Consider the following 16,365-nt stretch of genomic DNA (forward strand, 5'->3'; position numbering starts at 1 on the left):
AAACAGAAATCATAAAAACACTTAGGCAAATGTGCATGAGTTCCTCTCTCCCTTAAATTAAAACAGAAAAGCATAGGTCAGAGGTAAGGTCTTTTAACATCTCAAGATACATCCCATGGGGTCAGTACCAAGTGAATAGGCCTTGGATTATGAAAATAATTGTAAATGGCCTAACCTGGAGCGTTCTCTGATTCAGCAGACAAGATACGCCTCCCTGGACATGACCTAATATTGTCTGCCCTGATTTTTCTCTCTCTTTAATTTTCCCTTATCTCAGATGCATGTCAAAACTATCCCATGTACTCCATTCCTCTCCCAGTCTTAACCTCCAAAAAAGAATATGTATTCGAGTTAAAAGTCTGAACTGTAGAAAGCCATATGTAGGATTTCCATCCTTCACATCCATTAAGGAAAAAAATTTTCTTTTGGTCCATTTGAGAAATGCGCGAGGGAAGAAAAAAACCAGATTTGCTGCTCTCCTCATGCCATCCCCCAACAAACCTTGCCCCCACCTCCACAATGATCTGACTCTGCTGGGCTACAGTCTACCTCTCAAAAACCAGATCACTGAGAAATCTGGTACTTTCATTAACAAATGTGAACAATTTTTTAGTGAACCACAATATGAAAATTATATCGTCCACAAGATAGATTAGCATTAATGACTTCCAATTATTCAGCAAAACCTTGATTAGAATGAGCCATCTCTTATTAGTCACTGCCATTTGAAACTCCACTTGCCCCAAAGAGCAAAGGAGTTGATTTATTCTTGCAATGTTTACCCATTTTCAAGAGCATGTAATTCATGGACAACTTTGTCATTGACTTAACTTCTCTCAAGAAAAGTTGCCACCATCTTTATTATGACATTTGTTTAATCAATATTCAGATATCGGACACACAGAAGACATGGCCTTCCCATATGGTGTAGCAACTGAAATCCCTTTTTGGATTTCTAGGCTTTGAAGATTAAGTCCAACAGAAATTGATTTAGAACTTTTCACAGTTCAGAGGTTAAAACCAATCAGAGTTATAACCACTCAAGAAGCTCTGAGACTTAAAAGATAAAATGTCTTCATAAGACCTTAGATTTTCTAACAGTATCTTTCCTGACCCCCAGACTTACCTTATGTACTGACTGTTTTTACCTGATGTTTTCTCTGACACATTGGACCAGAAGCATCTTGAATTTTATCTTCCTGATAAGCAACCAGGTTTGCAAGAGTTTCTATTAGTAAAATATTGTATTTCCATTTTTTGATGACTAAACTTTTGATATGGTTTGACATAATCATGAATTTTAATTAAAGTTAACCATGAGGTCTTTACCTTATTTATTTTAAACAATAGTTCAAGTGAAGTATGTAGCAGTGTAAAAAGCTTTTGGATTGTCTTCCAGAAAGTGTTTTTTACTATTTTTCAAAAGAGAAATTTAAGAAAATATTCCATGAAATGTAGAAGACTTTATATTGATTATTTTAAAAAAGTAATGATGATGTGAGCCACATGGGAAGTCATGTATATGTAACTGTGTTACCATGCTGTACAGTATAAAATTGACAGAACACTGTAAACCAGCTATAATGGATAAAAATAAAAATCATTTTATTAAAAAAATAAAACATAAAAAAAAAGTATTGATGAATGCCATTTTGAGAATCTGACCCTTCTTTATGTATAGAAATAATGTCACTTTTTATATTTTAGAAGGTATTTCTTTGCTTTCTTTTTTCAGTAAATATTACTCCTTCGGGTGGTGAAATAGATTTGAAGGGACAAAGAAGAAAACTCTTTGTCAGAGGCTCAAAGTGGATCAAGGAACAGTTTTGTTTGTTTTGTTTTGCTCTTTTTTGGATAATGATTACCTGATGATTATCTCATGTCCAAGAACTCTCCATAGTACAAGAATTCTTGCCAGCATCAGTAAGGCATCCCTTTTCATAGTTAACCATAGTTAAAACTATTGAACTCAAAATCAAGAGACTTGGCTTTCAGATCTGGCTCTGCAGTAAACTAGTTGTGTGATCATGAGCAAGTCACCTAATCTCACTGAGTCTCATTGTCCTTTTTGTAAAAGGAGAAGAAGGAAGGCTAGATGATATCTGAAGTTCCTTCTAGTACTGGTATTCAGTGATTCAGTATACTGTGTTCTTGTTTTCTTATGAAACCAGCTAATCTAACTTGAGCACAAGAGAAGCAGTTGCTAAAAAGAGCTGATTAACAACAATTAGGAGTGACATTTCATTTGTTCTGCAAGTCTTTTCAATTAAAAGCAGTTAGCGATTAAAATCACATGCTTCTCCAAGTCCATGATTTTCTTTTCTAAGGAGATGTTCATTTGTGCTTGATATTAGATTCCAGTTATAAGTGATATCATATGGTATTTGTCTTTGTCTTTCTGGCTCATTTCACTCAGTATGACATTCAGATAAACTCAGAACTTTTTCTCTAATAAAAGAAAATATTTATTGTTTTTGTTTTGAAAAAAAAAATCACATGCTTGAAAATGTATTCCTTAAAATATTTTCAAATAAAATGTAAAACATTAAAATCTCTGGGATCAAGTCCAATTTGTATTTTAAACATTTATCTAGTATTGAAGAGTATTTTTTAATATGGTAAGGCATGCTTAGTCTTTGCAAGTGTTAAAATCTGCAGAGAGAGAGAGAGAGAAAGTGAGCTAGCAGGAAATGGAACGAGTAAGAAAGAGAATGCTGAATTATTATATATGCTGGTAAAAAATGGTTTCTTCCTGAGATGTTAGAATGAATCAGATTATGTCTTTTGTTTCATTTATATATATCTCATATTTAGTCAATTGTTTAAGATTTTCCCTTTTTGTCTGAAAGTGGAAAATTTGGCTTTTCAAAACTAAGTGAAGAATAGACTGAAAAAATGGAAACCTGATGAATGGATTTGTTTCAACATCCACCTGTTCTCATGGATATAACCACCCTGATATCTTCAATTAAATTGCCTTTGTTCCAACCCATAACATTATGAATTTAAGTTAACCCTTTAAAACATTTCAATCTGGGGAGTTCCCTTGTGGGACAGTGCATTGTCATTATAGGGGCATGGGAACTTTCACATGTCATTGGCATAGCCAAAAATATTTTTTTCAATCTGAATACTTATTCCAAATAATATGATCAAGTAGTTTGATTATTCTCTCAGTTGGAGGACACAGAATAATGACAGGGGCACATGGTCATAAAAAAGGAAATAGTATTTACCATGTATCACAAAAAAAAAAAATCCTGAATTAAGGGAGGAGTACACATGAAGACAGAAGTTAGTATCAAGATGCTATCATTTTCAATGACCTTCCTGAGTACCTACTCCTTTGTCAAAGAGAAAAAACAAAACACACTGTTCCTAGTGTTGAAATCTGATGAAATAGAAGGGGAATAAGGCAGCGTTAGGAATTACTTTTCTTGGGGCTAACATTTAAAAAAAGAACCATGTGCTACAAATAACATTATTCTACTAAATAGTCTTTGGTAAATATCAAATAGATAAAATAAACATGTGTATATGCTAAACCTCGTGCATAGCTTTGCCAAAGTGAAAGCCAATGCTATAAGTGATTTCATGTAAATTCATTTCTTCCAAAGAGAGTTGATATTTTCTTAAAAAAAAAAATGACTCTCCATAATTTAACTTTACAGTAGGTAAGGACTTGGTGATTTCAAAGTTATCATCAAATGTGTGACTAATGGCTCAGGTCATTTTACTTGTAATCCATTTTTATTATATTTCCCTTGACAGTGCTACAAATGAAAGCTAAAAGAAATGTTTTGGAAATAGTGCATAGAATCTAAATGACATCACAAAGCTGAATATTTCAGAAACAGTTGCTATTCTCTTCAGTAGTTCTAGGCACCCTATAGCAAACCAATAAAATTTTTAATGGAATTAAAGGAAATTTATTATAGTACCCATTACATTTGTATTGGGAATACTAAATTTATTTTCCTACTCTTTTCTAAAATAGACATATCTTTGTGGTTTTATCCATTTGAAACTATGTCCTTGAGTTTCACCGACCCAAAGGTGTGTCAGGAACAGACAGAAAAAAACTTTTTTTTTAAAGTCAGGTTGGTTCTTGGTGAATCAGCAGTGGTAAAGCTCAGAAATAAATTTTTAGTCTTTCCCCAGCATTCCTCGATCTTCAGAGTAAACAGGTTTTATTTAATCAGTTTTAGAATCCAATCTCTTTGGAACTATTTTTAGTACTTACTGGCACTGTATGCATTTTCTGGGCAACTGTACTAGATTTATAGCTCTGGAAGTGCTGTGTTATTTATTACCTTCCAATAGGCAATGAAGTGGTTGGTGTCTTGCACATGCATATGTCAAAAAAGTTTAGTACAATGGTTCAGTTAATTCTTTCCCAGAGCAGTAGGCCAAACAATTGCTTTTAATTTGGCAGGGGAAATTCCTTATTCATTTTTTTCAAAAGCAAAAATATTTCTCTTGGGAATTTCATATCCAAAACCAACATTCTCTTCCTTGATTTTACAAATCCCTACAAAGAACTAAAGTCTCAGATGAGCTTAATAATACCTTGCTTATTTCACCAATTATTGTGCTGAATATGCCAGCTCAAAGCTTTTTTTTAAATTTAGGAAGAAATATCACTCATAAATGAAATTAAGTTTTTTGTAATTACATGGAGTTATTAGAAAGCCCATAATTTTTTCTTGACCTGAACTGGAATTGGTAATTTTGTGTACTTGAAATCAAACTAGTTTAAGATATCAGGATCCAAAATCAACATATAACATGTTGCATCCAATTCATATAATATGTTGTTTTCTTCTCTGAGTTTTTGTTTTCTCTCTTATTAGTACATATGTGTGTTTGACAGATGTAGGGTTTTGTATTTTATAAGTACTACACTGACCACTTACCACACTAAGTACTTATCATTATTTCTTCTGAAAATAAAGGTTTACAACCAGGTTTTAACTTTTTAGCAGAGAGTGACACTGTAGCTTATTATATCCCTATCAGAAAAAAAAAAAAAAGCAGTTGTTTTATAAAATAATTTCGAAATTATTTTCTGGACAATTAAAGTAAAGAAAAAGACAACCTAAGTCAACAATTACAATATATTCCCGTGCTGGCACAGCGGAAACGAATCCGACTAAGAACCATGAGGCTGTGGGTTCAAACCCTGGCCTCACTCAGTGGGTTAAGGATCCGGCGTTTCCGTGAGCTGTGGTGTAGGTTGCAGAGTGGCTCGGATCCCGCGCTGCTGTGGCTCTGGTGTAGGGCAGCAGCAACAGCTCCCATTAGACCCCTAGCCTGGGAACCTCCATATGCTGCGGGTGCGGCCCTAAAAAGAAAAAACAAAAACAAAAAAAAACAAACCAAAAAAACAATCCAAAAACAATATATTCCTATTCCAGCACAGACTGAAAGTTAAAAACTCTGCTAACCAAACTCTGCTCTTTCTCTTTTTATGTTTTAAAATAGGAATCATCCTTTTAATTCATGCATTTCTTCATCTAGCAAATACTTATTTAATGTGTTTGTACACGCTGGGTGTTATGTCCTTAGAGATTACACATATGAAGGAAGCTTGATGCCATTTTATTCTAGACTTGCATCCATTAGTGTAATACAGGTTTAAGTATATTACTAAGAGATACACACATGTGCAAGATAGCCAGTGCTATCACCAAAGAAAGACCATTTGGGAGAGATAACAAAGGGTTTTTTCAGGCTGTTTGTCCCTATAAACAAAGGGAAATAATTTTAAGTAGGTTTGGAATTTAGTATACTACAGGTCAATTATCCCAAACTTCTAACTTTTTTTTTTTTTAACATATAGGACACATCTATGCTAAAGTTAGCAAGGTGATGAGAGATGTATATCTTCATTTTCCTTTTTCACTTTTCCCATTGTTTTCATGTCATAGTTTCAAATATGGCAAAGGCCTTCAGTTTTTTTCATTGTACCTGTGGCTTTGAGTTTCCGCTGAGCAAATTGACATGGGATAGAACTAATGTTGGATCCAGGTGTTAGTCATTCTTTATTCCTAAAGAAACAAGACAAAGGAATGTCCTTGATATAGTTATTCAATAATGGTAGTAAGCTCACATTGGTACCACACTTTGGCATCAAACTTATGTATATAGCCAAAACTTTGTTGAAAAGTATTTATATCTTACATGTGGGCAACTCCTCTTTGAATTTCTTGGACAATATTAAATTTAAATATGCAAGCCAGCAAGTTATTTGTAGAGCTCTAAATATCTGAGCAGGGAGTATGAACCCAATCACCTGACTAAACACAGATTTTTGTTAAAGAAAAATATGAGATCTTAAAACAGTCCAGTCCAGTAGAACTTGGTGTAATGATTGCCAAATTCTATATCTGTGCTGTCCAATGCAGTAATCACTATCCACATAAACTGGACAATTGAGTCCAAAACTCAAGAACTTAAGATATTTACCTGTTCTTTTAATACTATATTATATATGCCAGTTTCCCTTTATATAACCTCTAATAATACTTTATAATCTACCTTTATATCTCTTATTAAAGATGTAATTATTCTCAACTAACATGAATCTATTAGTATCAACATCAGTACATACTTAGATTGCTATTAATTTTCTCTCCTCTTAGCTAAAATTTAATTTCCATTACATTAGTAAAATATTTTTACTCACCATCATATCCCCAGTGACTAGAAGAATGCTGTTAGCCACTGAATATTGACATGCCAAGAATTAACAAAATTTTATTAAGTGCCATGCATTTTTGTGAAGTGCAATTCAGAAACTATTTTTTCTACTCATAAATAAGACATTCTAGATTTGAACCTTCCTAAAAGCCTTTTGAGGGAGTTCCCGTCGTGGCTCAGTGGTTAACGAATCCTACTAGGAACCATGAGGTTGCAGGTTCGATCCCTAGCCTTGCTCAGTGGGTTAAGGATCCAGTGTTGCCATGAGCTGTGGTGTAGGTTGCAGATGCGGCTCAGATCCCGCGTTGCTGTGGCTCTGGTGTAGGCCGGTGGCTACAACTCCGATTCGACCCCTAGCCTGGGAACCTCCATATGCTGTGGGAGCAGCCCAAGAAATGGCAAAAATACAAAAAAAAAAAGGCTTTTGAAACATAATTACAAAAATGAAACTATCATTAATCACTAAGTTTATTTAGATGACATTATCATTAAAGTTAACATGTCTATATTTAATGTTGTAAAATACTGTTTTTCTTGAAATACAAAGCTGAAGAATAGATTCTAGTTTGCTAATTTTCACACTTTTAAATAGATATGAAAAATATTTCCCTTGGCAAATAAAGGCAGATTTTTTATTGATTTATATGAATAAAATATTAATAGAATGCTCATTTTAGTTTACAAATTAAAAACAAAATTAATACACACCGTTTACGTCATATGAAAAATTTTTAAAATTACATGGAAGCATAATGATGACTTTAATTAATATCTCTGAAATGCCAACTTAAATTTTGTAATAAATATTTAATTTTTCCTTCAAGATATATTATGGTTCTGGATTTGAATAAAAGTGGAAGTGAATCTAAACACATTAAAAAAATAACAAAAAATGCTGAAATATCTTCAGGCAATTCACTACGAAAAAGGTAGTTGTACTTGAGTATTGTACTAGATTATATGTAAGCAATTATTACACCTTGGTAAGTTAAAAAAAATAATATGACCATGTAATCTCACCATATTGTAGTGATCCCTGAAAACCTGATATTGTTCATTTGTTTCCAACTTTTAGGATCTTGTTTTAGACACTGGTATGAAAAAACTATGGGGAAAAACCCTCAGATATTATCCCATTCTTCAAACAGAGCATGTAAATGAGATCTGAATAATTGATCTTCACCACATGCCAACAAGTTTTCTGTTAAAAAATATATGGGTGAATTAAAAATTGTAGTGTATGGTTATGTGTGTGTGTATACATAACGGTTCATAAATCACTCGTGTATTAGGAATTTTAAAATCTTTTGATCTTTTCTTCATAGCCTCCAGTAGCTTTTTATCTTAATCATTTCTGTCAAAGTGCTACAAGTAACATTGGATAGGACTGCCCCTGAGAGCCTGTCAACACTATTCCTCAATCAGCTAGCAAGGTCACTATTTATGTGTAGGGCTCATCTTACTGTAGTTCAGAGGAGGGACTTAAAATTTTTTTATTGTCTTTTGATAAATTGGACTTTATCAAAATTAATGTATTTGACTATTTTTAAAGCTTAACTGTGTGCTGAAAAGTCTCTTAAGAGAGCCCAAGCACCTTAAGTATTTTAGAGTTTTTTTTAATTAATTGAACCACTTCCTTGATGGTTTTGAACCAGTGGAGATTGATTTTAAACATTCCCATAATCTGACCTTATAGGCAAGAAGAGACTATAGATAACTGTTCCAAGCTATATCTTCCATTTTGACATTGTGGCATGTGAATTTCAGTCCATCGTGTCTGTTCCTTAAAAATAAGAAAGTAAATAGCATTTTAACTCCTGTTTCTATGGGGGGGGGAGGGAAGGAAAGTCTATGTATTTTACTTAAGGTTTTATTCTTAACAGTGTTTGCATATTTTCTCCCCATGCCAAAGGTTTTACCTGTATTTATTACATGTGATATATGTTCTTTGAGATAATTATTTTATACTTGATTGTTACTTTGGTGGTCAAAAACTGTCCCAGACAACTAAATCTACAATAATATATTTTAATTCATTTGAAGTAACCATGGTTAACTCACTTATAACTTTGTTCCTCATGTGAAACTTAGTGACAATTCTTAAAATTCTTCATACTTCTTGCTTCTGAAATCTTTAATAGTTCACATAAAAGAGTTACATTTATCACCATAAAATGCTATGGCCTGAAAAGCCCTCAGAACATCTAGCACGACTCTAATTTCACAAATGTCTGGAGAAGTTAAGCAACTTGTTTGTGGTCACAAAATTAGTTATAGACAAAGTTAAGACTTAAAACTGAAGTCTCTGGCACTCACTTATTTCTAGCCGATGCTATGTCATGTGGCTTCAAGAAATTGAAAACTGGTCTCATTAAAAAGACAAGTCAGAAAGAGAAAGACAAATACCATATGATATCACTTATATCTGGAATCTAATATAAGGCACAAATGAACCTTTCCAAAGAAAAGAAAATCATGGACTTGCAGAATAGACTTGTGGTTGCCAAGGGAGAGGGGGAGGGAGCGGGGTGGTTGGAGAGCTTGGGGTTAATAGATACAGACTATTGCTTTTGGAATGGATTAGCAATGAGATCCTGCTGTGTAGCACTGGGAACTATGTCTAGACACTTATGATGGAGCGTGATAATGTACGAAAATAGAATGCGTACATGTATGTGTAACTGGGTCACCATGCTGTACAGTAGAAAAAAATTGGAGAAATAACTATTACAAATAATAAAATAATAATAATATAATAAGCTAAAGTATTTCATTCTCTGTTTTCTAGGGTCAAAGTATTTTTGGGCTTGATGTCATTGAAACACCAGAAGGAGAGAAGATGCCACAGCTGATAGTTCAAAAGGAGTTAGACAGGGAAGAGAAAGATACATATGTAATGAAAGTAAAGGTTGAAGATGGTGGCTTTCCTCAAAGATCCAGTACTGCTATTTTGCAAGTAAGTGTTGCTGATACAAACGATAACCGCCCAGTCTTCAAGGAGAATGAAATTGAAGTCAGTATACCAGAAAATGCTCCTGTAGGTTCTTCAGTGACACAGCTCCATGCCACAGATGCCGACATAGGTGAAAATGCCAAGATTCACTTCTATTTCAGCAATCTAATCTCCAACATGGCCAAAAAGCTGTTCTACCTCAACTCCACTACTGGACTTATAACAATCAAAGAACCACTGGATAGGGAGGAATCACCAAATCACAAATTACTTGTTTTAGCGAGTGATGGTGGATTGACGCCAGCAAGAGCAATGGTGCTAGTCAATGTTACAGATATCAATGATAATATCCCATCAATTGACATAAGATACATCATCAATCCCATCAATGGCACTGTGGTTCTTTCAGAAAACGCTCCACTCAACACCAAAATTGCTCTCATAACTGTGACAGATAAGGATGCTGACCATAATGGTAGGGTGTCATGCTTTACAGACCATGAGGTCCCTTTCAGATTAAGGCCAGTATTCAGTAATCAGTTCCTTCTAGAGACTGCTGCATATCTTGATTATGAGTCCACAAGAGAATATGCCATTAAATTACTGGCTGCAGATGCTGGCAAACCTCCTTTGAATCAGTCATCCATGCTCCTCATCAAAGTAAAAGATGAAAATGACAATGCTCCAGTTTTCACTCAGCCTTTCCTAAGTCTTTCTGTTCCTGAGAATAACTCTCCTGGCACCCAATTGACAAAAATAAGTGCAATGGATGCAGACAGTGGGCGTAATGCTGAGATAAATTACCTGCTAGGCTTTGATGCTCCATCTGAATTCAACTTGGATCATCGTACAGGCATTCTGACCGCAGTGAAGAAACTGGATAGAGAAAAACAGGAAAAATATTCATTCACAGTTCTAGCAAAAGATAATGGGATGCCACCTTTAATGACCAATGCCACGGTCCTTGTGACTGTTCTTGATCAGAATGACAACAGTCCAGTTTTCACGCACAATGAGTACAACTTCTATGTTCCAGAAAACCTTCCAAGACATGGCACAGTAGGACTAATCACAGTAACTGATCCTGATTATGGAGAAAATTCTGCAGTCATTCTCTCCATTTTAGATGCAAATGATGACTTCACCATTGATCCACAAACTGGTGTCATCCGACCAAATATCTCATTTGATAGAGAAAAACAGGAATCTTATACTTTCTATGTAAAAGCTGAGGATGGTGGTAGGATATCACGTTCTTCAACTGCCAAAGTCACCATAAATGTGGTTGATGTTAATGACAACAAACCAGTTTTTGTTGTCCCTTCTTCCAACTACTCTTTTGAACTGGTTCCACCATCCACTAATCCAGGTACAGTGGTCTTCACAGTAGTTGCTGTTGACAATGACACTGGCATGAATGCAGAGCTTCGTTATAGCATGGTAGGAGGAAACACAAAAGGTCTATTTATAATTGACCAAACTTCAGGCAACATTACACTGAAGGAGAAATGTGTCTTTGCAGACCTTGGTTTACACAGATTGGTAGTCAAAGCTAAGGACTTAGGACAACCTGATTCTCTCTTCAATGTTGTAAATGTTAATCTATTTGTGAATGAGTCAGTGACCAATGCTACACTGATTTATGAATTGGTGCGCAAAAACATTGAAACACCAGTGACCCAAAATATTGAGACAACTGATGCATCCTCACCATCCAGTGACTATGTCAAGATCGTGGTTGCCATTGTGGCTGGCACCATAACTGTCATCCTTGTTATTTTCATCACTGCTGTAGTAAGATGCCGGCAATCACCACACCTTAAGGCTGCTCAGAAAAACAAGCAGAATTCTGAATGGGTTACTCCAAACCCAGAAAACAGGCAGATGATAATGATGAAGAAAAAGAAGAAGAAGAAGAAGAAGCATGCACCTAAGAACTTGCTGCTTAACTTTGTCACTATCGAAGAAGCTAAGGCGGATGATGCTGACAACAATAGAAGCAGCGTCACACTAGACCTTCCCATTGAGCTGGAAGAGCAAACCATGGGCAAGTACAACTGGGGCACTACACCTACTACTTTCAAGCCTGACAGCCCCGATTTGGCCCGGCACTACAAATCTGCCTCTCCACAGCCTACCTTCCAGATCCAGCCAGAAACTCCTCTGAATTCGAAGCACCACATCATCCAGGAACTGCCTCTTGATAACACCTTCGTGGGCTGTGATTCCATCTCCAAGTGTTCCTCCAGCAGTTCTGATCCCTACAGTGTTTCTGAGTGCAGCTATCCAGTGACAACTTTCAAGACCCCTGTGTCTGTGCACACCAGACCGGTAGGTAATCCAAGTTTCTAACTGATCTTTCTAACTTTATTTTATTTTTAAAAATTATTTTCAGTTGAAGTAGGGGCTTTACAGAATCTACTGATTCATCATGGGATCAAAATGATCATATTCTACAGAAATATCCTAAGAGAAACATGGATTCATTTTAAGTTTGGCAGAAAATCAGAATAAAATGACTCCTGATTGTAGGAAAATTGGGTGCAGAACGATGATTATAATAGGGGAAGTGTTGTCTGTAGATGGCAGTGTGATACCTCTTGCTAGAGAATATCCTGGAAAAACTCCAAAATAAAGGGTCATGACACTGTCCTCAGTAATAATTGTGTGCATGAGGGCAGAAGAGTCAGGGCTAGATACATCACAGTAAAGCCTTTTGGAATCTGATAAGCAGATCTTAATGATGCTGAGACTTCCAGCTTCACTTGGGCAAATATGTGTCTACCCAAGATAATCAAATAACATCAAGATATTCTCCCTACCCACCATTTCCTCAAACCACCACAATGAAAAGAGAGTGTCATTTTCAGATTAGGAGCTCACCATTACTCTAGTTCATCAAATCTGCATTGACACCATGTAGCAAAAATGTGATTAGGAAAATGAAGCCATGCTACTCACTTTCATCTCCAAGCCAGAGGATGAAATATATATGAGGTTTCTATTTTAGATATCTATTTGAGTACTTGCATATCTATGCAAGGTATTGAGAACCCTTCAGTAGACATTCTTAAAAGATAATGATTTTTGGAAAATGAAGTATGCTTGCTTTCTCTAATGGGCCTGAGGGAAATATGAGCATATTAAGACCCAATAAATCTGTATATGATAATTTAAAACCCAATAAATTTATGAAAACAGAGTTTATACAGTCATTTTTATCTGTATTCTATGGAGAAATGAATTAAAATGTATCTAGAAATTCATAACTAAATGATTTAAGTAAGGTTATTACCTTAATGAAGTCAAGTGATGAAATTTTATTTTTTCTATCGAAGTCAACACCACATGTTGACTTTATTATTTCATCTGTGTTACTCCTAACAAGGTCTTCTTCATCTAAGTTTCAGTGAATAAAGACTTCTGGAAACCCATTCAGGCTTAATAAAATGGTAGTAACGTGAGAGTCAAAATAGGTTCCCTCTCACCAAAGTTAGAGATATTAAAGAAGTCTATCAGGATTTAAAATAACAATGAAAACAATTTACCATAATTTAGGCAATGGTTTTAGGAATTAACATCACGCAAGGATATTCACGATTAAATTACACAATAACATTGACCTTTCTCTCTTAATCACACAGTGAAAAGAAAGTAAGGTACTAATTCAGTTGTGCGTGAATTTTTTTACGATAGGTTCATAATTATGCTATTGCAAATGGCAAAACAGAACCCTACTCTTTTTGTGGAGAGTTTCTGTTATGCTTAGAATGAGTTTATAGGGCAGTGATTATTTTTACAGTTCACAGCAGCCCCATATTTTCTGACCAAGATGGATCTTAAATGGGTGGCAAACATAGATGCCTAACATCTCATCATGGTGTGTTTTTGTTTATAACATAGACAAAGGAAAAAATTGAGGTGTTTTTCAAATATCTTCCTCTTTTATTTACCTTTTTGAATATTTTTTAATCCTGAAAAAGTCAATAAAATTAATTTTTTTTCATTATGCCATTTTATTTAGCTAAGAAATAGGACAATAACTTAATGACATAGGCAAAATACGGAAAGTAAATGCTAATAAAAATAAATTCTTGATTATTATTGGGTTTTTATTAGTTAAAAGGACTATCTTGGAATCAGTGAGTTCTCAGATGATGTATTCTATTTTCTCACACCTTAAAAAAGGTAAATTGTACATTTTATGTTATTGGTTCACAGATGTTTTGGATTAATTACTAAATATTTTCTGGACATGAATTAGTGAACTTAGACTAATATGATACTAAAAATAATTTGAATCCTTGTATTTTGTGCTACATTTGCAATGTTCTTCACCCTTTCTATACACACTTCAATTTCTGATTAATGCCAGGAGAGGCATCTTATATTCACTGATGTTACAGAATGCTAATAAGGTAAGTAAGCACTGAAAATGAACTCATGTATTTATAAAAATTCAAATACAGTAGGTGTATCCTTTTTAAAGAAACATCCTACAAAATGGGGAAAAGTGTCAGCCAATAAAATTCATTGCCCCTTAAGGAAATTCTGACAGTGGAATAAAATACTACTGTTAACAGAAGGCAGAATTATATTCAATTGATTTTAAACAACGTGAGAAATGTATTTTCAAAAAGATGGTTTAGGATGATATTTACTTTTAGTTCATTACCCCTCTGAACAGAAATATGAAAGTGAAGAAATGAAATGGTTCTAGTAGGCTATAAGATATAAGGTGATTTATCAGAAATTTCATGTTTTAAAAATGGAATCAAATACATTTTATAGTTTTTATTTTTTCTGACCTATGTTCTGAAAAAAATATGGTACATTCATCAGATAGAAATGTATCTATTGCATAAAGCCATATATACCTGGGGAATATGATGGATTCTCCTTTTGATGTAAATTTTTACAGATATTCTGGAAGGCATTTTTATACAGTAGTAGAAATTAAAAATGTGAGGAGTTCCCGTTGTGGCTTCAGTGGTAATAAACCTGACTAGTATCCATGAGGACACGATTTCAACCCCTGGCCCCACTCAGTGGGTTAAGAATCTGGTGTGCCGTGAGCTGTGGTGTAGGTTGCAGACATGGCTCAGATCTGGTGTTGCCGTGGCTGTGGCGTAGGCCGGCAGCTGCATCTCTGATTTGACTCCTAGCCTGGGAACCTCCATATGCCACGGTGCAGCCCTAAAAAGACAAAAAAAAATGAAATTTGGAAGATGATATTACTCTTTACTTTCTGTTAACGTTTTTCAGAGCAAGCAGATATTGTTTGGTTGGTGCAACTCTAGAAAAACAGTAAGAATAATCATTTAGAATCAATTTTGATAATTGTTGTATAAAAGAGATATAATGCCAAAACCAAGTCTTGCTTAACAAAGCTCTCACATTATAATATTGTGAAGGTATATATTTCAAAAATAGGAGAATAAAAATGAACTTATTACTTTGAAAGGAACTTCTATGTACAAGTCACTGTCTTAGCACAGTGTCACATGTATTTGAGGTACTTCATTTCAAAGAAAAAATTCACCATTATATGAATGTAGATATTATACACGGATTTAAAATGATAAGAGGAGTCTGAGTTAGCTTGGAGTAGGGTTGGTATTCACTACTGTTAAATCCCATAACTTTGATTTTTATGCGTCTGTATTTTAGTAATGTGAATTTTAGCCGTGTAGCATGCTTGGCAACTAATACTCCTAGAACAAAACCATCTGATTTTGATAACATTTTATTTTTCTTGTCCTAGACTGATTCCAGGACACCAACTATTGAAATCTACAGTGAGATATAACTTTCTAGGAACAACATAATTCCATTCTCCTTCCAAAAAATTCCAATGATTTGTGATTTCAAAATTTGGCTAAGATCATTAATTTCGTAACCTGAATTTCCCACTATAAAGGCAAGCAAAACAAAAACCACCTTAAAAATTTTGTCCCACTGAGCCTTGTGCTCATTTTAGCTATAATCTTGCAATGGAAATTTAAAATTTGCGGAAGAAACAGTGCAGTATAATAAAAGAATTTTATCATGCTGTGTCTCCATTTGCTTGCTCTGAATGTCAATGAGTGTGATATAATGTGTCTTGGTGTACAAAATGATGGTTAATATATCAATCACAAAACATGGAATTACTTGCCCTGTCTGATTGCTGAAGAATTTAAAGATCATCTCTGGGAGTTTGGAAGTGAAGCTGAACTATCCAAGCTACCCTCTGAAAGGTATCCAGGGCAAGAGATTTTCCTTAATACCAAAAGCAAACAACAACAACAAAACACTTTAGCATTTTTTTTTGAAAATATTCTCATTATATAGTGTTGAAAAAATAATTATAATTATCCATCACTTTTCTTAAAAGTTAGCTGATATAAAATAACTTCAATGTTTTTTATGTTGATTGAAATCATGTTGTTCCACTACTTTAATCATTAAAGATATTTTTGTTGTGATCATGTTTCCTTTTTCTTTAAATACTGAAAAAGAAGCTTTATCTATTTTTAATCTATCAAAAGGAGAATGTAAAAGTTCTTTATACTCCCCAATATTTTGGGAAAAAAGTATTGATATATCTTACATAATGACATAATACTAGTCATATGAGAGTAGTCTCATAATTCTAGTCATATGAGAGTAGAGTCAAGGGTTTAAATAGGATATTTTGAAAGATTTTATCTTAATTTTGAAACTACCTA

At 34.3% G+C, this 16,365-nt stretch overlaps 1 protein-coding gene across 1 annotated transcript in view; it reads left to right on the forward strand.

The window, feature by feature from the left end:
- Positions 1–15,899, forward strand: part of PCDH11X (protocadherin 11 X-linked) — a 78,388-nt gene extending 62,489 nt beyond the window's left edge. The window contains exons 4-5 of the mRNA XM_047765631.1: positions 9,491–11,986; positions 15,420–15,899. Coding sequence (XP_047621587.1) covers positions 9,491–11,986; positions 15,420–15,464 — 2,541 coding nt within the window. The 3' untranslated portion in view covers positions 15,465–15,899. The remainder of the gene's footprint in view (positions 1–9,490; positions 11,987–15,419) is intronic.
- Positions 15,900–16,365: the final 466 nt, after the last annotated feature.

The sequence above is a fragment of the Phacochoerus africanus genome, chromosome X, assembly GCF_016906955.1.
Source record: "Phacochoerus africanus isolate WHEZ1 chromosome X, ROS_Pafr_v1, whole genome shotgun sequence".
Taxonomy (NCBI): Eukaryota; Metazoa; Chordata; class Mammalia; order Artiodactyla; family Suidae; genus Phacochoerus; species Phacochoerus africanus.